The sequence below is a fragment of the Notamacropus eugenii genome, chromosome 5, assembly GCF_028372415.1.
Source record: "Notamacropus eugenii isolate mMacEug1 chromosome 5, mMacEug1.pri_v2, whole genome shotgun sequence".
In the NCBI taxonomy this organism is placed as follows: Eukaryota; Metazoa; Chordata; class Mammalia; order Diprotodontia; family Macropodidae; genus Notamacropus; species Notamacropus eugenii.
Genome location: NC_092876.1, coordinates 205,091,161 through 205,116,505, shown reverse-complemented (window position 1 = coordinate 205,116,505; position 25,345 = coordinate 205,091,161). Strand labels below are relative to the sequence as shown.

Here is a 25,345-nt window from a genome sequence, read left to right as displayed (position 1 = left end):
ACCAGGTTGCAATGAGACGTGATGTTGTTTAATGTTGATGATTATTATTGTATTACTACTCTCTTTTCCATGATGTTCATGTTTACTAGATTTTCTTGGTTACTCAGGTGATATGTAAATTTCCTGTCATTTCTACACCCCTTACCACCCCCAGATATCTGGTCAGGTTGAATGAATGAATCATCTGGAATTTAAGACCATCCTGGGTAAACTCTACAGGGAGACACATCTGAGATGGCCTGAGGCCTTACCCCTCACTTTATTCTACTTACTTAGTAGACCAAAGGGGGAACTTTGACTTTTGCCCTTTAAAATGCTCTTTGGCCATCCTCCTATTATTGCTAAACCCTTCACCCCAGTCTATACCTCTCTAATAGGGGATGAAGCATTATTCCTTTCTTATATTCCCTCACTTCTGTAGCCCCACTTCGCCATGTACTTCTTCATAAGACTGCTCCTTGTGACTATTGCAGCTTATATCTGTGCCAGTAGATAACTCCCACCTTCAATGTCTCAGCTTTGATCAAGTTCTCTCCAGATAAGTGGCAGACCTGCAGGCTTCTTGGAGCTCTAGGTCCAAAGGGAGGAACTGTAATTATTAGACCAAAGTGACTCCATTTTATGACTAGTCCTCTATTTTATGACTATTAGTTTTGCCTCTCAATACTGATATGTCTTTCAACTGTTTTCTATAGAACCCCTACTTATAAGATATCAGCACATGTCCTAATCTGATCACTGCTTGACTGATGCATTCCTGTTCCCCTCTTGTACTATGTAAAAACTGTATAGAAATCAAAGAACCATGAGCCTGTAGATCCTTGGGCTGATATAGAGCCTTGGACCCAATTTGTTTTTTCAGCTGCATGCCTTGCTAAATAAATCATCATCTGGATATAAAAAAACGACAAAAAAAGAAAAAAAAAAACTTGATTACATTATGTTTGGAAATGATTTGACCTTCTATTAATAAGACCATATTTGAAAAAGTTTTAAAAGCAGAGCAGATAAAAAGATCCCCCCAAAACCCTGAAAAACTGACAGTTTTTATGTTCTTTGACTGGATATTTATTTTCTACTGATAGAACATGAAAAAATACAAGTTTACATAATCTTCAAATCAAAAGATGGGCCTGTGAGAAGAGGATAGATGTAACAATGTCACTTTCCAATTTCCCTGACTATTTAAGTAACATACTAATCATAAGTTTACTATTTGGGGCACACATTAAAGTCAAAATATTTTGAAAGGGGAGAAAAATAGTTTAATCAGTTGGTGGTTATTAAAATCCCTAAGCCATTTTACTGAAAACAAAATTTGGCAATATCGAGAAAGTCAATTTCGTTAGACTTTTCTTTCCTCCCCGACCTAGGCACCAACTTGACTGTCTGATAGCCAGGAACTGACTGGCAAAGTATATGAGGGTGGTTCTTTGTACAGTGACCATGATTATGCAAATACCATACAATACTTGCCCTTTCTGCTACATTGCTTAGCTGAAGTACATTTAGGCTCCTTCCTTGGCTTGATAAGTAACTCAAGAGTACAAGAAAGAGGAAACACTTAAATGTTTTTTTTGGTGCTGAACAGGTCACATGCCAAATTATAATAATAACAATGACAGAAAGCTTCTTCCAAAAATGTTCGAAGTCACTTTCTTCAGATATAGCCAGTCTTTCAGACCACTAAGGGGACCACTGTGGGCAGCAACAATGTATTAATGCAAACTTCAATGCCTTTTTCTTCCCTCTAATATCTAATTTAGGAGGATCACAGAATAAATGAAACAATAATTTAATCATTTACTATATCTAACCTCAGTACTAAGTTCTGGCGCATACAAATACAAAAAATAGTAACTAGAAATACAAATACATTCTTTTAAATGACTACAGATTTAGAGGTGAAAGACACCTCAGAGGCCATCAAGTCCAAATCTTGCCCTTCACAATTGAGGAAACTGATCCCTGACTTGCCTAGGATCACATAAGTCCAAATCATTAGTGACAGACTTGGACTTCCAAGTGTTCTAATGCCAGAATCAGAAAGTGGTCTAACTCACTTTATATAGCGTTTTATTTATTATTTTACAAAGCACATTAAATGAGTTATTTAATTGGGCCTTGAAAACAATGGTGTGAGATAAAACAGGAATTATAATCCTTGTTTTATAGATTAGGAAATCATTTCAGAGTAAAGATACAAAGTGACACATACAGAAATGGAAGCCATGAAGTACTCTTTCTACTAATACAAACATAGCTGCCCCTACCAACTTAGTATCGAAGAGACTGAGGAAGCAGGGGTAATAAAAAGTATTATTTCTCAATGTTGTTTTAGTTTTCAATTTAATTAAACAAATTCTGTTCACATTTTGAGTGGATGATAGGACTAATATTCACACAGGTCTGATTAAAATAATCTGAATAAGTAATAATCCAGAGGTAGAGGGATATTTTCAGTGGGAGCATTTAGGCATTGGAAGTCAACAAATGCTACAAACCAGGATCTGATTTATTGTTTTGTTGATTGTCTATACTTTAAAAAGTGGTTGAGAATTAATACTGCAAATTAATCGCAAAAGTGTGTCCTGTACTTTCAGAGAGCTGTTTATTAAATACTGATCAACACACTATTTTAAATATGTTGGAAACCTAGTTGAAAGTCATATTGCAATTCTGTAGTATCCCCAAATTTCCAGGATGGTATTATGTTTGTTTCTGTTGAAAACATTTTGGAATATAAGTCAATTTCACATTAAAGAAAAGAAGTCTGCAAAGGAAGAACAAAGCTCCAAATATAAGACAGGTTTATAAGGATAAATATTATTTTGAAAAACCTGTGAGATCAGAGATGGGTGAAACATCAAAAGATGGATTCCATTAAAAAAAATGACTGAATAAAGTTGTATAATGGCATCATGGCTTACAATAATTAGGTGAGATATTCTTTTAACATAATTTTCAATTCTGTACTTTGCAAAACAAAGATGAATAGTTTTAGAGTATTTTAAAGTCATTAATATTTTTGTATTTTGTAAAACTGGATGCAGTAAGTTTTTTTGTTTTTCATTTTTTAAAAATAGAACCTGAGTTGACTTTTAAATAGTTTTCCAGGGTTTGCACAGACTTCCACTATAGAACTAAAGATCAAGGGGCAAGGAGATTAGAGATTCAGGGCAAAACTTTTTATTATTTTGTCTGGTCCTATATAAGGCTTTAGAAACCTAAAGCTGGAAATTTAGAGTCGGCATTTGTTAGAAGTAGGGATGGGTAAATGTGGCTTTTCAACTTTAGAACTTTGTGGGTTCTAAGTTTCAAAATAAACTTGAATCCTTTGGGGATAGTATTTATGACTGGCAAAACAACTTCCTGATTCAAAGAGAAAAAAAGGGGGCTTATAAAAAGGCTCATAAGGCTTGTTGGACATCAAATAGCTTTTACAAAACAACATTTTGATGAGTTAAGTGTGAGTGAGTAAGGAACATATGGATTAAATTTCCCTTGAATACACATGGGTTTAAAAATTAAGAGAAAAAAAGTAGGCAAAAATGCTTTTGGGGTTTCAGTGAACCTAAAATGTTTAAAAGACACTGTGATACAGAATCTTAGGCTCTTGCAATTCTAGTTAGAAATCAATAACTGAAAATATATAAAAGAATATGGTTAAACTTCTTTATGATAGTAGTGTTGGAGAATACTAACACCTTTATAGGATAATATAAGGCTTTTATCTTATAAAAGTACGTATGTTTCAGAAGATATATGACCCAAAAATCTAGTTGAATTTATATGATAACTAGATATTAATTAACATTTTGGGTACAGTTTGGATCCCAACCTGTTTCTCTCTGTTATTATTCAAGTTCTCTCTGAAAAATTCAACTTTTCCAAGTGTGTCCTTGCATACAAACTCATATTCAAGAATCTTGAGCTATGTAGTCCTTTTCCCCTTCCCTGGCATTTTATCTGACTCTTCCTGAGTTCAATTCTACACAAGAAAAGTGAAGTAGAGAAGCAATGACCTAATATATTCAACCCATAAAAGCATTTACCTTAGCTATACATAGAGGGACCTGAAGTACTTGAATATTTATTTTAATCCTCCATTCTATTTGGTTAGGAGAGACCTAGCTATTCACTGCAATACATACTTAGTTATTCCAATTACTAAAGGTAGTATTGTCATACATAATCAAAAATGCCATGGTCTTTAAGTCTTTTGAGATATAAGTCAGTCATATAAAAATATAAGACACTCAAATATTCCTTGAATGAAGGAAGGATGTACTCAATGGAGACAGGAAGGGACTCTATCAGGAACAAACTAGAAGGTGAAGATGTAAATATAATCTCTGAATAGCTAAAAAAAATGACCAAGTTGAATTAAGTCACTAGGAACAGTAACTCCAGGCATTTGATTAAAAGGAGGGTAGTCATCATTTTGGATGACTTTACATTAACTTTATCCTGTTTCTTTTAATATAAACTTACTATGTTATCTGTTTCTTTCTTTTTGTCCTAAATTCAGGGAACACATTTTCTTTGAACTCTGAGATGCTTGCCCTGCCTTTTTTTGGCCCCCAAATTTTAGACCTATTACTTTTTAAATCCTTTTGTGCTTTTTCCTTTTATCATATATTGATGTTCACATATACTTACTACACTTAAATAATACCATGAATCTGTAGTTATATAGTATCTTTGGCTTTGCAGCAGATAATGACTACAAATTCATGGTATTATTATAGAGTAATCTTTAGACATCTGGTATATTATATAAATAACACATTATTTATAGTATTTTAGATTTATATTATTTTAGAGTGATTTACAGATTTTTCCTTTGCTACTTCTACTAGATGGGTGGGTTTCTATTTGTCCTTTCTTCCTTCTTAATGGGTTGAACAATTTTTTAAAAATATTCACTTTTATTTTCAACTCCAAATTCTCTCCCTCTCATGTATCTCTCTCCCCTTGAGAAAGTAGGAAAATATAACACATTGGAAATACGTATAGTTCAAACAGAATAAATTCCTACATTAGCCACAAGCAAAAAATGAAAGCCTCATTCTTCATTCTTGAGTCCATTACCTCTCTCTCTGGAGATGGGCAGCATCTTTCATCATGAGATAGTAAGTATATTTATTTTTTAAATATTATTACCAATAACAGCAATATACCATCTTTGAAAACAAGAACCCCCCAAAACAAAAGGTTGAATGATTTATTGTGGCACCTTGAGTAAATTATTAGAATAGTATGGAAGGAAATAAGGTTCTTGACTTTTAGAACATTTTTCACAGTCAAAAGTTAAGTTGAGAATTGGGCAATTATATAATTAAATTGATATTAACAGTTAACCTGGATAATACAGGCCAAAAGAATAATATCTTCTTTCAACAGTGGTGGTTTTCTTTGCCTGAATTCATAGGATAATTGTCTCAAGTATCCAGTTTTTTTTAATGTAAATTCATTAATTAATAAAATTTTTTTTCCAAAGTCTATTTAGTAAGGTGTTAAGTTGGGTACCTTAGTGACAAAAATAAACATAAGGCATCGTGCTGCTATCAAAAAACTTATAATCCAGTATGGGAGATAATACAGGCATACAAATAATAAAACTAGAAGATAACAACTCTGGTACAACCAAGGCTCTATACAAGTTCAGGGAAGAGATAGATCACATTTTTTTTTTTTCAGGAATAATCAAAGTAAACTTCATGGAGGAAATAGCATTTGAGATGGGTCTTGCAGTATGGGTAGGATTTCAAAAGGAAGAGAGAGAGGAGAGGATCCTGGGAAGAGAGAATGATACACCCTGCTCCATGATATGATTAAAGAACAGGTCATGAGTTTTTCATATCTATTTCAACCCATGCATAAAAGCAAATTGCACTCTAATGTACCAGTCCAGGTCATTTTGCCTTAACAACAATAACAAACATATATTAAGTACCTACTATTTTTGAGGCACTGTGCTAAGTGATGGGGATATACATAAAAGCAAAAAAGAAAACTCATAAAAACACCTCCTGCTCTCAAGCTCACAGTCCAAAGGTGGAGATAACATGTAAACAACTAAAAAAAAGCAAAATACATACAAAATAAATTGAGGTAATCTCAGAGAAAAAGAACTAAAGGAGAACCAGAAAAGGCTTCTTACAGAAAATAGAACTTTAACTGAGACTTCAAGGAAGCCAGGAAGTGAAGATGCAGAGGGAAAGACTTCTAAGCATGGGGGATTAGCCAGTGAAAATGTTGGGTTGGGAGATAGGAGTATCACATTCAAAGAGGCCAGTGTCATTGGATTACAAAATAAATGGGAGAAGAGTAAGGTAGAAGTAGACCAGAAACGTATGAAAGGATTATGTGATAGGCTTTGTATTTGATTTATATTTGATCCTTTAGGTAACAGGAAGCCACTGGATGGGGAGGGGAAGACTGACATGGTCAGACCTACATTTTAGGAAGAAGTATTTGAAGGCTGAAGGAAAGTTCTGAAGGTTGGGGGGAGAAACTTGAAGCAGAGATGTCAATCAACAGGCTATTGTAATAACTTAGCTGTGAGGAGATGAGGGCCTGGAGTGATGGCAGTGTCAGAGTAGAAAAACAGTTATATACCTGAGATTTTGTGAAGGTAGAAACAGGACATGGAAATGGTTTTGACATGGGAGGTGGTGAGAGAGTGATGAATCCAGGATGATAACTACACTGGGAACTAGGGTAAGTGGAAGGATGATGATACTTTGGACAGGAATAGGGAAGTTTGGAAAAAGGGAGAGTATTGGGTGAAGGATAATGAGTTCAGTTTTGGACATGCTGATTCTAAAATTGCTGAGACATTCAGTTTGAAGTGTCCACTGTATAGAGATTAAAAGACTAGAGATCGGGACAGAGATTAGGGCTGAACAAACAGGTCTGAAAATCATTTTATATAGATGATAATTAAATCCATGGCAGCTGATAAGATTATTAAGTGAAATAGCATCAAGGAAGAAGAGAAGAGGGTCTAGGACAGAGACTTGGGAGACCTACCAGGGTAAGCAGATGAGCAACCTGGATTAAGATCTAGGAAAGGAGACTGAAAACAAGTAGTCAAAAAACTAGGAAAGAACAGTATTATGAAAACTTAGAAGAGAGAATCAAAGAGAAAAGGATGGTTGACAGTGTCAAAAATTGTAGAGAGGTAAAGAAGTATGAGAAATAGGAAAAAAACATTAGATTTGGTAATTAAGAGATCATTAGTACTTTTAGAAAGAGCAACTTTGGTTGAATGATAAGGCTGGAAACTAGAGAGTTAGAGTGTATGTGAGTGTGTGTGTGAGAGAGAGAGAGAGAGAGAGAGAGAGAGAGAGAGAGAGAGGGAGAGAGAGAGAAGGTTAAGTAAGTGAAGGTACCTATTGCAGACATCCTCAAACAGTTTAGGAACTAAAGGGAGAAGACACAGGATGATAGGTATGAGGAATGGATGGGTAATAGAAAAATTTCTGAGTTTGGGGGGAGACATGGGCATATTTGTAGGCATTAGGGAAGCAGCTTGTAGGAAGGGAGACATTGAAGTTTCATGAAATAGTAGGGATGATAGAGGGGGAAATCTGCTAGAGAAGACAGAATGGAATGAGATCACTAATGCATGTAGAGGGTTAGGCTTGGCAAGGAAAAAAGACACTTCTTCATGTAAGACAGAAATGAAAGAGAAGGCAACTGAATCATGTGAGATGAGGATGCAGGTGGAAGAGAAAGTTCTTGGCAAATCGCCTTAATTTTTTTTTAACCAAATGAATCAAGGACATCAGCTATAGGGTGTGGGGAAGAGGAGCCATAGGAGGTCTGAGAAAGGAAGAAAAGGTTTGATTTAAAAGAATCCAAGAAGGGGGAATCTATCACTTCTTGAAGTAGCTCACTGCACTTTTGGAGTGTTCTAATTACTAGAATATCTTCTTGACATCAAGCCTATGCTAGACTTTTTGCAACTTCATTCCATTGCTCCTGGTTCTATCCTCTGAGGTCAAATAAAACAAGTTTCATCCCTCCTTTACAAGTTAATCCTTCAAATATTGGAAGATAACTAACCTGCTTCCCCCCCCCCCCCACCCCTAGGCTTAATCTCTCTAGCCTGATTTCATGTCTTGGACATTAACTCCTTATTTGTTATTTTTATTCTGTCATTTCCTGAGTAAAAGATCATGCTCATTTGCAGGAAAAGCAGAAACAAATAAACAAACAAACAAAAGAACTGAGCAGCTCTGCACTCTCCAGTGATGATCCTCTATTCTAAAAGCAAAGGACCCATCACCTAGCATCTTCTCTTTTCTCTCAATGCCAACACGGCTCTGCTAGCCTCAGTTTATTTTGAACTTCCACATTCTTGAAACTGTTCTTACATGATGCTGCTATCCTCTTATAATTATCCTGCTACCTTACCCTGATTCCTGATTTTGACATTTTTTAAAAGTCTAAGGTGGTCAGTGAATTTCCTGTGAATCCTTATCAGCCTTCAGATAAATTCAATTTTTCCTCTTTATTGGAATTGTTTCCCTTTATATCTTCAGAATTTATGTCTTATCTATCCCTCTGTTTACTATGGCTTCAGAAACAACATGCAAATAACTATTTACAAACAAGCTATACAAACTAGGCATAATCAACAGAGAAGGCACTAGAAATAAGAGAGATCAAGAAAGACTTCCTGTAGAAATCTTTCTACAGGGATTTTAGTTGAGATTTGAAGGAAGCCAGGAGGCAGATAAGGAGAGAATTCCATGCCATGGGGAAGAATAGGGAAAATGCTGAAAATTGGGAGATGGGAGACAATATCATGGGAGTGCCTGCATAGTATTATGGGGGTATAAGGTGAAAGGATGCTGTAAAGGTAAGAAGGAGTCAGGTTATAAAGGGTTTTGAATGCCAAAGATAATTTTATTTTTGATTCTGGCTGTGAAAGAGAGCCACTGGAATTTATTAAGTAGTGAGTGACATGGTCAGATCTGTACTTTAGGAAGATCTGCTGAGAAGCATGCAATGGAGCAGAGAAAGACTTGTGGCAGGGAGACCAGTCAGAAAGCTATTGTAATAATAGTCCAACCATGAGGTGATGATGGGCTGCACCAGGGTGGCAGAAATATAAGGAGAAAGAGGGAGAAGTTATGGAGATAAAATCCATAGAAAATCGGATAGTTACATGGTAACTGTAAGGGGCGAAAAGACAGAAAGCCCAAGTGCTATACTGGTTATCACCTAATATAAAGAATCCAGAGAATAAGACCTCCAGTACATTGAGTAGAATCTCTACATAAGGTCTAAAAGAGAATGTAGATGAACTTGGGACAGAATGTGAGGTATGAGTAGGTTATGAATTGCAAAGATGGAGAAAATATTTATCACATGATGACATCATAGACTCATTAAAGTTGTTGTTATTGAGCTACTTCAGTCATATCAGACTGTTTGTGACCCCAGTTTGGGGTTTTCTTAGCAAAGGTACTAGAGTGGTTTGTCATTTCTGCTTATTTTACAGTTGAGAAATAGAGAAAAACAGGGTTATGTGACTTGCCCAGGGGCACAGCCAAGTGTCTGAGGACAGATTTGAACTCATGAAGACAAGTCTTTCTGGTTACAAGTCCAGTGATCTAGATCCACTTCACCCCTTAAGTATAATTATGATGTAAGTGATAATAGAGAAATAAAGGATTATCATTATAATAATAATTTTCAATGACATCTATACCTTAGTTACACTTCAAGGACCTATAAAAACTGCAGCTGGAATTTTGATGAGGCGATTTCAGATAAAATGCAATTCTACAACATTACTTCTCATTGTTGCCAGATGTGGGAAGAAAAAAACATCCTAATGCAAATGAACTGTATGTCATGTATGGGACACATAATTTTTCGATCAGTTGAAGAATATCATTCACTTATTACACTTTATTTTATGAAACAAACCATACTCTCCAATACTGTAAATACTCTCAAAGCCAAACCTGAATAAAAAGTGAAATATGTCCATTTCTGACTGAAATCATCTTTAAAATTTTTTTTGTGAATTAATATCCTGTTTCAAACAAATATAATGTTAGCAAACTGAAATTTTTAGATGGTTGAGGAAATCATAAAAAGTAATTGTGCTTCAGTGACTCACTAAAAAATTTAAAAGATAATGGAAGGCAATGAAAATAAGTACAATGTGGTATTATGATTATTATAACTACTTGTTTAGCATATATTCGCGTTCATTTATAGTAGCAGTTCACTACAGCAGTCATTAGTAATGACATACGTGACATGCCTCTTGAAGTAAATATCTTGGAAAGGAAGGGTGCTAAAATTGAAACAGATTAATTGTAAGATATTTAAAGAGCTATCCTATAACCATGTAGAACTGGTATCTTTACCATAATTTGAAAACTTCAAAAAAAATTAATGATATGTGGGAAGTAAAACTGTTTCACTATAATTGATTTAAAAAACTGATAGCATTTTTTCAACTTTATTGAGCAAAATTATCTATTTTAAGTAATTCATTTGGTCTATTTCCTATATCAAGTAAAAAATGAACAGTTTTCAAAGCATAAAGTCACATAACTATCCTTCAAAACAAAAATTTAATATTTAATCACTAAATTTCATTTAAATATTTTAAAATTATTCACCAATAGGTATGAGATAAAAATAATGTACCTTGTAAATCAGCATACTATTATGTACCTATTTATAAAAAGGCTTATGAAATTTATTAAAGCTTAATAGACAAAAAAGGGGGGAACTAGGTGGTGCAGTGGATGGCACACCAGTTCTAGAGTCAGAAGGACCTGAGTACAAATCAACCTCAGACACTTACTAGCTGTGTGACCCTGGCCAAGTTATCTAACCCCTATTGCCAAAAATTTTTTTTAAAGCTTAACAGGAAGAACTAGCATTGAGGAGTCATCTACTTTCCTATTTATTTTTAACATACAAAGGAAAATGATCTTTTAAAGCCTGAATATTATATACCATTATATTTCTTATGTCTTCACTATACTATGATCCTAATGCTATGCACTGTAATGCATTATCTTCTAACTTGTATGTTGATTTACAAGATTGCTCAGTCCTGTCCGACCTTTCGTGACACTATATGGGGTTTTCTTTGCAGGATGCTGAAGAGGTTTGCCCTTTCATTTGATTAAGGCAAACAGAAGTTAAGTGACTTGCTCAGGGTCACACAACTATTGAGTGTCTGAAACTGAACTTGAACTTAGGTCTTCCTGACCCCAGGCCCAGTGTTCTATTCACTGAGCCACCTAGCTACCTAATATCAACTCTACAAAGTTATTAATAGGGCATCTTATTTGCTTAGAATTTCTGACACAGGATAACTATGAACCTGACTTCTCTGGAGTTTTGTGATTATGACATATATTTGGTTTTCTTTAGTTTTTTCATTTAAAAGAAAAAAGAGTTAATTATGCCTATTCATTAACAAATCTCTATTAGCTACTTAATTCACAATCTGTCACTATGGTTTAAGGTAGTAATCAATGTTTAAAGCTGTTCTGAAGCTTCTTGAGATTTAAGGGCTCCCTTGTAGGTACAGGAGGAAGTCTTAAGGAACAGGAGGAGCTCCTATTTCCCAGGAAATCTGTTCTAAGTTAAAAGTCTAAAGGTCTTCTTAGAGGAATATCAGCAATGGTATTTTATCAATTTTTTTTGAAGCATACTTTCTGTGGCTTGGGTATTTTAAATTAACAATGTTACCTGGCATCTCTGTTCAGCTTTTTATCTTTAAGCACCTTGTAAATATTAGAGTTAGTGGGCAGCTAGGTGGTGCAATGGATAGAACACCAGTGCAGGAGTCAGGAGGACCTGAGTTCAAATCTCACCTCAGACACTTGACACTCACTAGCTGTGTGACCTTGGGCAAGTCACTTAACCCCAATTGCCTCATCTTGGGTCACCTCCAGTCATCCTGATGAATATCTGGTCACTGGATTCAGATGACTCTGGAGGGGAAGTGAGGCTGGTGACCTGCACAGCCCTCCCTCACTCAAAACAAAGTCAAGTGCAAGTCATGTCATCATTTCTCTGATGGCATGGTCTTCTTCGGCAATGAAGGACAACACACAGTAAATATGAGAATTAAATAATATTATATAACTTATGTCATTCGAAATGAGGCTTGCCTTGAAAGGTATGTATATTAATACTTTGTGTATTAATGCACATTTAGTATTATAGATAAAGTCCTATTATAATAGCGTCAAAGGAAAGGTCCAAATGATTTTCGTGTACTAGAATTTTACTATATTGATGATTTCTCCAAAGATGGCTCTAAGAATTACAAAGCTGAAAGCTTTTCTTTAAAAAAAAAAAAAAAAAAAAGGAAAGAATGGTATTATTTAAATTAGTACAAGAAAGGGTATTATTAACACATGCAACATGGGGATAACACCTATAGTATCCCATAGGGTTGGATTTCTTTTATAACCTTGCCAAAAATATTTATCAAAACATAATTCCATAGTATAGTAAAAGTTCTTTCCCCCTCAAGCTTTATAGTCACCTAATACTTGAGGATAAGTACAAATTTTTCTCTTTTGTAATAAAATGTCTCTTCCAAGTACTCATAAGTAATATGTAGACAAAAATAATCCAATCTTTGAAACTGTGTTTGTAAAAATATAATTATCACCCAAGCCTGTTTGTGGCCAAGAAAGTAACAACAAGCTATCCAGAAGCACCTGTAAATAATACAAATACTTGGAAGTAAAGTTTAACATGTTGCTCTAAAAATGGAAACAAATTGACAAAGAGACATCTAGTTTCCTAAGGGAAATTTAAGTTTTAAAAACACTGTGGTACTATTAAACTATTTACTGTTAATAACATTTCCCTCCTCTGCCAGCTGTAATTTTAATAAAATTTTAACAATCTTATACATAGGATTAATAGGTAGGCTGCACACAATAAAGTTTATTACAATTTAAGCTACAATGAGACAGAATGTAACTTACGAGTAACTAAGGTAAAAATGTACCAAAAGCAAATTAAAATAAGACTATACAACAATGTTTCTTGATCTGGAAGTTTTTCTAACTGGCTACTTGAGGCAGAGTGGTATACTATGAAGAAAGTAAAAAAAACCATGGACTTAAAACGCAGAGATCTCAAATGGAATTTTGGCTCTGACTGAGCCTCTCTAAGGCTCAGTTTCCTCATCCATATTATGGGAATAATAATACATATACTAACTGCTTCATAGGGTCACTGGGAAGAAGCTTTGTGAATTGTAAAGTGCTAACAGAAATCAGTTATTTATTGCCTAGAAAAAAAAAGTGTAAAATCATTAAACATATGGATCTATTTGAGAAAAGGCAATATCTTTTCCATAAGGAAGTTCTTTGAAATGAGAGAGGGAAACAGTGGTAAATTAACAATGTGGACTGAGGAAGAAAAGTGAACATAATTTACTTTGACTTTCAAAATGATTCTGAAAACATTTCACACCAAACCCTTTTAAATAGTTACTATGGTATTTGGGGAAAACAGTAAAGAATACTGACACTTTCCAATACACATGAATATTAATACTGGAATGCTTCTGGAACTGGTGACAATATCAGACATGTTGAGTTTGAAGTTCCAGGAGGATATTCAAGCGATAGCCATGACTCAATTAGATATGTGGGACTAGAGTTTAGGGAAGAGTTAAAGGCTAAACATACAGAATTATCAGAAGTCACCTATAGAGAGATGAGCCCATGGAACTAGATGAGATTACCAAGAGAAAGAAGAGAGAAGATCCAACACAGAATCTTTGGAGTCGACCACACTTATAAAAAAGCAAGCAGAGAACAAACAAACACTAAATCATTTTGTAAAGCAAAATGCTTAGCTAATAAAGAAAATCTATAAGGTCTCACAGAACTTGAATAGGCAGTAAGGTAGAAGGCGGACCTTTTCCCATTAGAAAAAAGAAAAACAGGAATTCTGCTTATAAAATGAGCACTGAAGTTTTCATTATAATCCAGGAAAGGGAGCCTGGAGTGATTGTGAACTTTTCCATGAAGGAATTAGTGTAATTTACTTTTACAACCAGGAAAGGCCTCCCCGCCTCAGCAACTGCCTCTCTCCCCACCTTCTCGGCCCCAGTAATACTAGGCACCATTAGCTAAAATAAAAGAAACAAACAAACAAACAAATCTATAATCTTATCCTGTGCAAAATTATAGTGAATCTAAACCTAAAATACTTTGCACAGCTCTGGTTACCACTCAAGGAAAACATGCCAAGACTCAGAATAATTGAAAACAAAATATAAGTACTGTCAAATCTGTCAAAAGTCATACATGTAAAGAATGTTGTATATTTTAGCCTTTAGGCTACTGCCAAACATGGACTGTATGACTCAACAAGGTCAGGAATATATATATTCTCTTTCCTTTGATCTTATTACAAATTCTCTCTTGTATCCTTTTCCATTAATAATTCCTTTCAATAATGAGCAGGTAAAAATCAGTAGTCGATCTGAGATCAGTGAAGTAATGATGAATTGTGTGTTATGTCTCTAAAGTTTAGTTATCTTTCACCCATTAAAACATGTCACAAAGACAGCACTTTTCCTTGTCATCATCTTTCATTCCTAAGGTAATTTAAAATAAATAATTTCTCTTCAAATTTTCATTAGAATTTCTCTACAGAACCAATGTCTGGTACTGAGGTCTAAAGCAAACTTAATTCAATTTAACAAACACTGAGTTCCTACTAGGTAAGGTGCTGGAAAACGAATCAGTTTTGATAAGATATTGTAATTGCCACCTGGCATTTTATCTACCATCCACCACACATATCAATATTCCTATGAGTTTTTATCACAGAACATGCCTAGCACATATAAAACACAATAAGTATATACTAAATGAAGGAAAATAAATTATGAGTTTCAACTCAGATTTCAAGAAATAAAAGTACTTTATGTTATAGAAGTATTTTGACCACCTCTGCCTAAAGTAAACGAAGGATTTCTCCAATGAAATAAACATTTATTCAATACCTATTATAAGCAAAATACTGTGAAGTGTGGGGGACATGAAGATGAAAATGAAAAACACTCTTCCTCTCAGGTGGCAATAGGGAGATCAAAGAGTGAAGATGAAGACAATTAAAAGTAAAAGATGGAGGGTTGTTGGGCAGGATTTTAGGACAGAAAACTTAAGGTCTGTGCCTCCATACTAGGAGGGTTCTTTATAATTTTATTTTATTTTTTTTGAGATGGGCCTATCTGCTTCTCTTTCAACAGTGATCAAACAGTACTGGTTAGGGTTATGCAACTCCTGGGCTTACTGTAGGACAGTTCTTAAACATTTTTGTGTTAGATTCCTTTGGCAAAGATCCCTTCTTAAATCATATTTTAAATGCATATATATATATAATATATAGGATTACAATGGAAATAAATTATATTAAAATGCAATGTTATATTAAGATATAGCATTCCTGATATAGAATAAAACACAAATTAGCTTCCTGTATACAATCTATGCTTTTGAGAAAACCACAAAACTCTTTTGTGATTTTTCAGTTGTAACTTGCTAGTACTACAGAAAAGCAGCAGGCAAAAATGTTTCCCTTAGCTTTTCATTTTGGCCTTTGACCTACTTGGAAGACAAAAAGGTATAAATAAATAATAAGGAGCATATATAGGTACCTAAAATTCAGGTAAGAGAATGAAGTTATAGTTATAAAGGATGAAGAGTAGAATGGGGAATGGTGGTTGAAGGGAGGTATGAGACAAGGCTAAAAGTGCTGCTAGTTAGACCAGGAACCAGCAATGGGAGCTCGGGGGAAACAGCAGGAGTGGACCTGGGCAGAAAGAGCCAACAGCTACATTCTTCAGTCTCAGGTAGCAGAAGCATTGACAGCAGTTAAGGAACAAGAAAAATCTCAAGAATGGCAATGAGAAGGGAATGGAATGAAAGTTCCTGTGGCCTGGAACAGCATGATGTTCAAGGCATCAATTAAAATGTAAACCGAATACATTATAGGGATTGGTGGACATATATGCATAATTTGCAATAGGAGTTTTCTACTAAGAAGGCAGAACTTATTCCATATGATTGTAGATATACTAGGAATGTAACATACTGAGTCACTAGCATACATTTTTCATTCCCATGATAAGAGTTGGAAATGCAGTATGTAGTTATGTCATAGTTTTTCTATGTACACACAAACGTGTGTGTGTGTGTGTATAGATATCTGTATATGTACACTCAGAGACAAATAGAGAGCCTTATCCTTTATATATGCATGACAAATATTAAAATGTTACCTGCAAGGTTGTCAATTTCTTTTTCCTGTAGTAAACTGACTGCATCATCATCTCCTTCTAGCATGAGCTCTGTTTCTGCATTTTGGTTCACCACAGCTTGACTTCTGAATGTTTTCTTTGACTTGAGTACATCTTCTTCAGTGCCTGAAAACAAAAAAATATTATAATTTAGGTCATCCAATTTCAGGATTTTTTAAAAAGTGAATAAATATTAGAAAGTTCGTTCTTATAATAATGGCATATTAAAGAAAGATTCTATAAATTGTTTTTCATTACTTTACAATTAATTGTAAAATATCAGTTATGGTAATAATTTGTCTACTTTTTAATCGATAATTAGAGACAAGGTAATTAAGTAGATAAAGTGCTGAGTTTGTATTTAGGAAGACCTGGGTTCAAATCCTATATCTGATACTTACTAGCTCTCTGATCCTGGACAAGTAATTTAACATTTACATATCATAGGTACATTCTTCAGAACTTTTCTGTTAAGTGACAGATAGATTGGGTTGCAATCTGCATGGTGGAGGAATTCTAATACTGGGATGAAACTGTAGGGAAATCACAGATCCCTCATGTATATTTCAATTATTTATATATGTGTGAATATATGTACCTCTTACACCTACTAGCTGTGACATTGGGCAAATCACTCAACTTTTTAATGTCACAAGCAAATCTCTAAGAGTACTAATTGAAAAGCAGATGCCATCTGTATTGACAGAGGGAGTTCCTCATGGGATATAGGTGTGGATAGGGGTGTGTTATTGTTCAGTTATTTCCACTGTGTCAGACTCTTCACAGATAGGGGTGTACCATACAACAATGAAATCATAAATCTGATTTACACTTACCTATTTGTCTTGTTTGTCTTCTATCTCTATCCATCTTGTCTGTCTGTCCGTCTGTCTATCTATCTATCATGTCTCCACTTAAGTCCTACCTATTATGGTGGTTCATCATGGCACAGAGTTCTTGAAGAATATGTTAATTTAATGTGAACTTTTGGTAGGTCCCATAACAAGCTGAAAAGGCTTCAATATAGTTCAGTTAATCTGAGAATGTGTTAACTGAAGTTTGGTAAGGTTTATCATCAGAACATTGGCTACTTGTTAAGATATGTGTACGTGTGAGTGTATACATGAACACATACACACACACACACACACGAGGGGTGCATGGTGAAGGAGTTCAAGTGCTAAATTTGAAGCAAGGAATATCTGGGTTCAAATCCTGCCTCAGACATTTACTATGTGAATAACCATGAATGATTAACTTAACTTTTATAAGACTCAGTTTACTCATTTGTTAAATGGGGATAAATATATTACCTATCTCAAAGGGTATGTATGTAAAAGGCACTTTACATACACTTTAAAGGGGTTATATTATTACAGGCCACAATGATTAACAAAGAACATTTATAAGGCACAGTAGGACTGCGATCTGCAACAGGGCAAGGAATAATCGCATCAGTGAAATGACCAAAGTGTTGAAGTGTACATTGTCAAAATGTTGCTGGTCTAAGAAGTATTTAAAGGTGGACAATCCTGATAAAGTTTAAGAAAATGAAATAAAATAGAATAAGGTTTGCCTTGGGAGTAGTAGCTTCTCGATGAGGTATGATTTTACAACGCATATGTACAAAAATACCTGCCCAAACTATCAAGATTTTAAATTCTAAAAAGTGGAAATATATTCTTTTAAATGAATAGTTTCCTTTTAAGAAGCAAATAACTCTAGGAAAGTTAACTCATTAAATTTCATCCATCATTTACATATTTGGTGAATAACTATATGTTATGCCCTTTCCTGAGAACAAGTTTTCATATGGATGAAGGAAATACAAAGAGACAGTGGGAGAGTTTAGTAGAAAGAACCACTGTACTTAGACTTGAGATCAGGAACACTTCTACCATTTACTAGCTGTGTGGCTCTAGGCAAGTCATTTAACTTTTGTGAGCCTCAGTTTCTTCATCTGGAAAATGAGGATGGAAATAAATGTGGTTCTAATTTGACAAATTTGCCACAAGACTTAAATTAGATTATATATGCAAAACTGTTGGCAAAGAAATTGCCAAATAAATGTCAATTATCATTAGGAAGTTACTAAAAACCTCAAAGGAGGGACAGCAGGGAAAAACCAGGGGTGACAAAGACAAATTTTACCTATTTAATAATTTTTAAGTATTGACACTGATATATTTAACTTTTTCTAACAGGCTCACCTCAGCTTTCTTACTGATAAGTATGTCATTATGAGTTTCATGAAATAATTTAAGAGCTTATCCTCTACTCAGAGAAAAAGACTCATAAGTATTATCATAAGACTCATAAGTATTACTTCATAGTGAAACTGTTTAGACCAGTTTTTCAGTTAACGAAATAAATACAGATTTTTTAAAAATTACTTTTTCTTCCGTTTTAAAATAAAATGACAAGGACCCAAGGACAAATAAAACATGACAAAGGAGACTGAAATCTGGAATATCTGAACAACAGAATTAAAAATTTGGAAAAGTACCTCAGTGCTCACGTAGTCCAACAAATGCACAAAATTAATTATTATAACATTTCCTATAAATGGGCGACACATTTGTTTGAAGACCTCCCACCAAGAACTCTTAGTGCATTTTGCTTTGGTACAGCTCTAATTGTTAATGTTTTTTTCCTGGTATCAAGCTTAAATCTTTGCAGTTTGTATCTATTACTCAAGGTTTTAACCCAGGCAGGGCCAAAGAGAAGCCTAATGTACCGTCTCTCACAAGATAGCATGTACCCCCTACGTCATTTCTGTAAGCTAAATACACCTGGATACTTTAAGCGATCCACATCTATCACAGACTCAGCCTCTTCACCATCCTAGTAGCCTTTTTCTGGACATTCTTAATCTTACAATATCTTTTTAAAATGGTGGTGCACAGAACTGAATATAGTATTCTAGATAAGGTCTAACAAAAGTGTGTGTGTGTTTGTGTGTGTGTGTGTTGAAGGGGAAATGGGGGTGGAGACAATTTACTTCCCTCTTCCTAGAACTTATACCTCTCTTAATGAGGTCCAAGATCACATTAGCTTTGTTTTTGGCTGCCATGTCACATTTCTGATGCATTTTGAATTTGTAGTCCACTAAAATTCAAAAACCTTTTTTCAAAATACCTGCTGCCTTTTTCATGTTATACTTGTTAAGTTGGCTTTTTTTGTATTCAAGTGTATTGCTTTACACTGATCTCTATGGAATCATCTTATCTGACTCTTTCCAATACTCCAGATCAGGGGTCCCCAAATTTATTTGCCTACTAGCCCCCTTTTTAAAAAAATCTATTCAGTGCCCGCCCTGGAATCTACTTTTTAAAAACCCTTTAACAGTTAAAAAAATTCCATCATTTCACAACAATTTTTTAGAAAAGACGTATCTTAAGTTTAATAATTTATTGTGAATTTGTGGGGTTTTTCCTTCATTGAAATTTTGATGATGCAGTATTTTGTCATGTAATCATATAGTATCATATTGTAAACAAGTCATTACACACATGCTAATGCATGCTGGACTTCCTGAAAACATGTGACATGCTTGCCTGCCAACACTTGCTTGTTAAGATCTGTCAGTGACCACTGGTCGGTTATAATTTGTATGTTTATTGGAAAGTAATATAATCACTATGATGTTAACTCTGTTACACAGATGAAATGTACAGTTTCTCAGAATTTTCTTCTCTTCTTTACTTATACTTTTGTTGTCCCCTTATTTTAATTCAATGCCCCCCAACTGCACCCCAGGCTACTGTTCTTCATTGTTCCAGTGCCCCCCCAGGGGGCAGTATCACCCACTTTGGAAATCTATGCCCTAAATCCTGACTCTGCCATCCAGTGTTAGGTATTCCTCCGAAAATTTGATGAAAATGCCATTTATGCCCTTATCTAAGTCAAATGCTAACCTAGAGCTAAGTATAGGTCCTTGGAATACTCCATTGGACATCTCCTGCCACTCTACATTAAACCATTAACTATTACTCTTTGAGTCTTCTCGTCCATTCAGTTCTGAATACACTGGCATTAATTTCACAATGGATCAGCCTCCTACTTAGTAGTTTTAACTAATGGGGCAGAATACAGGATAAGAAACATTTCCTGTAGGTTCTAATGGATACAGGTATATTTGCCCACGGTAAAAAGTTTCATGTAACATCTTATTCTTATGATTCAGTCTCTGAGTAGGGGCAATTTCTTGACTTTGTACTTAGTCATCTGCATGAATCCCTTCTGAACTGTGAATAAAGCAATATTTTTATGGGAAGCTAAATGCCTTGCTAATTTTCTAGGTTAGTGAAAAAACTTAACTATGATTTCACTTCTTCTGTTGGTTTGTTAAATATATTACTTAGCTGGGAGTCAAACTGCTTGGTTTTGTCATCTCCTACCATACATTTATCTAAATCAAGGAGTATGGCTTTTTAATCACTAGATTTTTTATGAATTAATGTTCCATTTATCAATATTACAGGCAAGAAGAGGTAAAATCTCAAAGGGCTGTGCTGTCTCATTATAAGGATTGTAAACGCTGTCCTTACAAAGAATTGACATAATACCACAAATCAAAAACTGGGTTGGGATGAAAATTTATTTGTGATCATCTATCTTCAGAAGATGTATTGTACTGAAGTATACTTCTTGGTCTTTCTATCCATTCGTCAATAAATTAACAAGCAAGTATCACCAACTAGATCTTTTCTTGGATTTGAAAATGGAAATTATATTTAAAGCTGGATCAGTCAGAGGCTATATATTTTTGTTTTTCTAAGAAAATTTCAAAGTATCTGAGGCTTCTCTAATTATAATAAACATCAATAAAACAGGATATATAATGCAAAAATATTTGATATAAAATTCCCTTTTGGCATTTTTAAACTTCATCTAAAGAATAAGTGACAACATTCTTCATACTTTAGAATTCATAGTACTCTTCATAGTACATAGTTGTTCAAACTATTTGAAACTCTTCTTTTTTCTAAGATGATGATTATACAACACAAACCAAATGGTATTCTTCCTTTTTTTCACTTCCATAAGATTCTACTGAGAACCAATTAAAGTAAATACAGTAACAACAATGAAATGACTTAGAAAACTGAAAGGCAGAATATGCGCAGTATATTAGAGATGGTCCCCTGATAAAAACAAAAACCAACAAACCAACACAATATAGCTATTCCTACATACTACAAGTGCGTAACTGAAGAAATTAAAGTATATATGGATAGTTTTTACTAACGAGTAACTTTACCCAAAATGTCCCTAAGTATTTTATTTGACATATAAAGATACTGCTTATGTGGTAAAAATATATTAGATCATTTAATCTTCTATTCTGTATAAGAAATTAGTAGTCAACTTTTGATCATATATACCAATGGAAAGAAAAAGAGAATAGGAGAGGGGAACCCCAATCAAAGGTGAATTCTGACACTATTTAAATGTAGCTTTGAAATGCCAGGCAGTCAGCCAAAGACACACAACTAACTCCTATGCCTGGTCCATGTCTCTGCAAGTGGGTATTTCTTTTACCAATGCAAATCACAACCCCTTAGTTCCATGGCAGATGGTCTTGGTGAGTTGTTGTAGCTGAAAAAATGATCTGGTAACTAACACGCTAAAGATAAACCTCTCCAAATTTTGTAAAATGTGATATTAAAGACATAAGGGCAGCTAGGTGGCACAGTGGATAGAGCACCAGCCTGGAGTAAGGAAGACTTGAATTTAAATCTAGCTGCAGATACTACTGTGAGACTCTGGGCAAATCACTCAACCCTGTGTGCCTCAGTTTCCTCATCTGTAAAATGAGCTAGAGAAGGAAATGGCCAACCACTCCAGTATATTTGCCAAGAAAACCCCAAATAGGGTTATGGAGAATCATACTTTACAGAAATGAATAACAACAAAAACAATAAATTGCTAGGTGCCTAATTAGACAGCAGTTGGCTTGCTTGAGGGCATTTTTATGATTTTATCTAAATCAAAGAGCATGGCTTTTTAATCACTAGGTTTTTTATGAATTAATGTCCCATTTGTCAAAATTACAAGCAAGAAGAGGTAAAGTCTCAAAGAACTGTGCTGTCTCATTATAAGGATTGTAAATACTGACCTCAGACACCTACTAGCTGTGTGACCCTGGGCAGACCACTTAACCTGTCTGCCTCAGTTTCCTCGATGTAAAATAATAATAGGTTGTTATGAGGATTAAATGAGATAGTATTTGTAAAGTATCAGTACAGTGCTTGGGACATAGTAGGGTGCTTAAAAAGTGTTGCCTTCCTTTTTTCCATTTCTTCCACTGTGTTCTCTGAAATGCTCCTCAGGTAAAAAAGTAGTTTTTATATTAAATATTCCCCTTTCTTGCACTTTCCATCTTCTTTCACTCATTGAGACCTGGCTCCCTCCTGATGACATAGCTTCCTGGCCACCAATTCCAGCACTGATTAAACCTCTCCTCATATTCCTGATTTACTGGTAGAGGAGATACATCACTTCTTGCTCTCCAAGCTTTCCCTCTAATGTCATCACTCAACATCCTCTATTCCTTTGCAGTTCATACAATTCATATTTATCACCAAATCAAGATTCTAGTGTCTCCTATCTACTAACCTTAAGGACACTCCCCTTCCTTCTCTAATAAGTTTAATGCCTGGCTTACAGTCTTTCTCTTTTCCTCAACTCCTGCCTTCCTACTAGGGATAGCTAATGATACTGCCTCATATACCTCAACCTCCTAGGCCTCAATTTGCTAATTTTTCATGATCTATTATTCCTCTACCCCTGAGATACCCAAAGATATAGTCATACCATTGATCTTGGGCAATTACCCATACATGCACCACTTTCATGTTCATGATCTCTGAAATTCCTTTATCTGATCACAATCTATTGTCATTCTCATTCTATCTCTTACTCACCCTTGCAACCCCCAAACCTGTCTTTTATCCTTATGATGACCATTAATCCCTTGATTCTTCAGTTATTTCCCAAGACATCGATTTTGCACTGGTTACAATCTATCCTTTTCTCCATATTGTCACCTTGGTGAACCAGTTCAGTTCTATACAGCTTTTTTCTCTTCAGTCCCCTTGCCCCCTTATTTTATCATGAGTCTTACCCTGCCCTTCCATTTCTGCATTGCTGCCATGACCTGAAGTCTTTCTCCTTACTCAACACTCTTGAACAAAGTTAGAGAATATCACAAAACTACTGACTTGGATCTACAACAAATTTATGTTACATAATTTCAAGTAGGGTCTCAATTTGGTAAAGACAATCCTTTTATATCTCCCTAAATGACTCACTATTGCACTTACCACAGCAGCTTTTCTGAATCTTTTCATTCCTCTGCAAACTTCTCAGGGCTACTCTGCTCCCTCTTCACCCTCTCATCTGAGAACCTTGTCTCATATTTCACTGAAGAAAACTGAGGTCATTTGCCAAGAGCTTTGTTTTATTCCCTCCTCTTCATCTCATATCACCTAAGATCCCTTCTGCCACTTTATAAACATTCCTCTATGTCACATGAAAAGGTGGCTTTTTTCCTTGCTAAGGCAAACCTCTCTGCATGCACAAGTAATTCTATTCCACCCATTCGTCTCCACCCTATTCTCTTATTTTCAATTGTTCCCTGCTCACTAGCTGCTTCCCTATTGCCTACAAACATCCCTGTACCTTTCCCATCCATCTTCAAAACACCCTCACTAGATCTGTCCATCTCTGCTAGCTACCATCCTGTCTCTCTTCTCTTTCATGGTTAAACTTCTCGGGAAGGTTGTCTACAATTGATGCTTCCACTTTCTTTTTCCTCACTTCATCTCTCTGCAGTATGGATTCAGATTCCATCACTCAACTGAAACTGTTATTTATGAAATTACAATGATCTCAATTGTCAACCCTAACAGCCTTTTCTTAATTCACATTTTTTTTTAACCTCCACAGTTTTTAACAGTTTAAATTACTCTTTTATTGATAACTTTCTTCTCCTTAGATTTTCGTTACACTGTTCTTTCCCAGTTCTGGGGGAGCTAGATGGCACAGTGGATAGAGAGAGAATTGGGTATGGAGTCAGCAAGACCTGAATTCAAATCCAGCCTCAGACACTTAATGAGTGACCATGGGGAAGTCATATAACCTCAACCTGTCTCAGTTTCCTAAACTGAAAAATACCACCTACCTTGCAGGGTTGTTATAAGGATTAAATGAGTTATTTGTAAAGCCCTTAGCATGGTGCCTAGTACCATGTAGGTGCTTAATAAATGCTTATTTTTTTCTTTCCCTCTCCTTCTCCTTGATCTCCTGTCTGTTTTTTCTCAGTGTCCTTCACTGGATCTTTAGGTCATTCCCATTAACTATAGCTATCGCACAAAGCCCTGTCAGGGGTCTACTTCTTTTCTCCCCCCACACCATTTTGCTTGGTGAGCTCATCAGTTCCATGGATTCAATTATCATCTCAATGCCAATTAACTGTCAGATTTATCTGCCTATCCCTAATATCTCTCCTGACTTCAGTATTGTATCTCCAACTGCATACTAGGCACTTTGAAATGAATATATCATAGACATCTTAAATTCAGCATGTCCAAAATTGAACTCATTATATTCCTAACCCCCCCCCCCCAAATTCCCCTCTCTTCTTAACTCTCCTGTTTTTAATCGATATATGCCAGGTACTATTATTGTCAATGGCACCACAATTCTCCCAGACTTGCAATCTAGGTGTCATCCTGGACTTCTCATTTTTTCCCACTCCTTATATCCAAACAATTGTCAAGTCCTGTTGTTTCTACCTTTGCAATATCTCTTCTATATAGCATCTTCTCTTCCTCTGACACTGCCCCCACTTTGGTGTAGGATCTTATTACCTCATACTTGAACTACTGCAAGAGCTTACTGATTAGTTTTCCTGCCTCAAGTCTCTCCCCACTCCAGTCTATCTTCCCCTCGGATATCAAATTGGATTTTATAAAATATATCTTTTATGTACCATGTCAATTT

At 35.1% G+C, this 25,345-nt stretch overlaps 1 protein-coding gene across 6 annotated transcripts in view; it reads right to left on the bottom strand.

Moving 5' to 3' along the window:
- The window catches only part of NBEA (neurobeachin), a 783,989-nt gene that overhangs the window by 228,135 nt on the left and 530,509 nt on the right, over positions 1 to 25,345 (bottom strand). For all 6 annotated transcript variants that reach the window (XM_072611897.1, XM_072611896.1, XM_072611899.1 and 3 more), the window contains one exon: positions 16,319 to 16,462. In XM_072611897.1, coding sequence (XP_072467998.1) covers positions 16,319 to 16,462 — 144 coding nt within the window. The remainder of the gene's footprint in view (positions 1 to 16,318; positions 16,463 to 25,345) is intronic.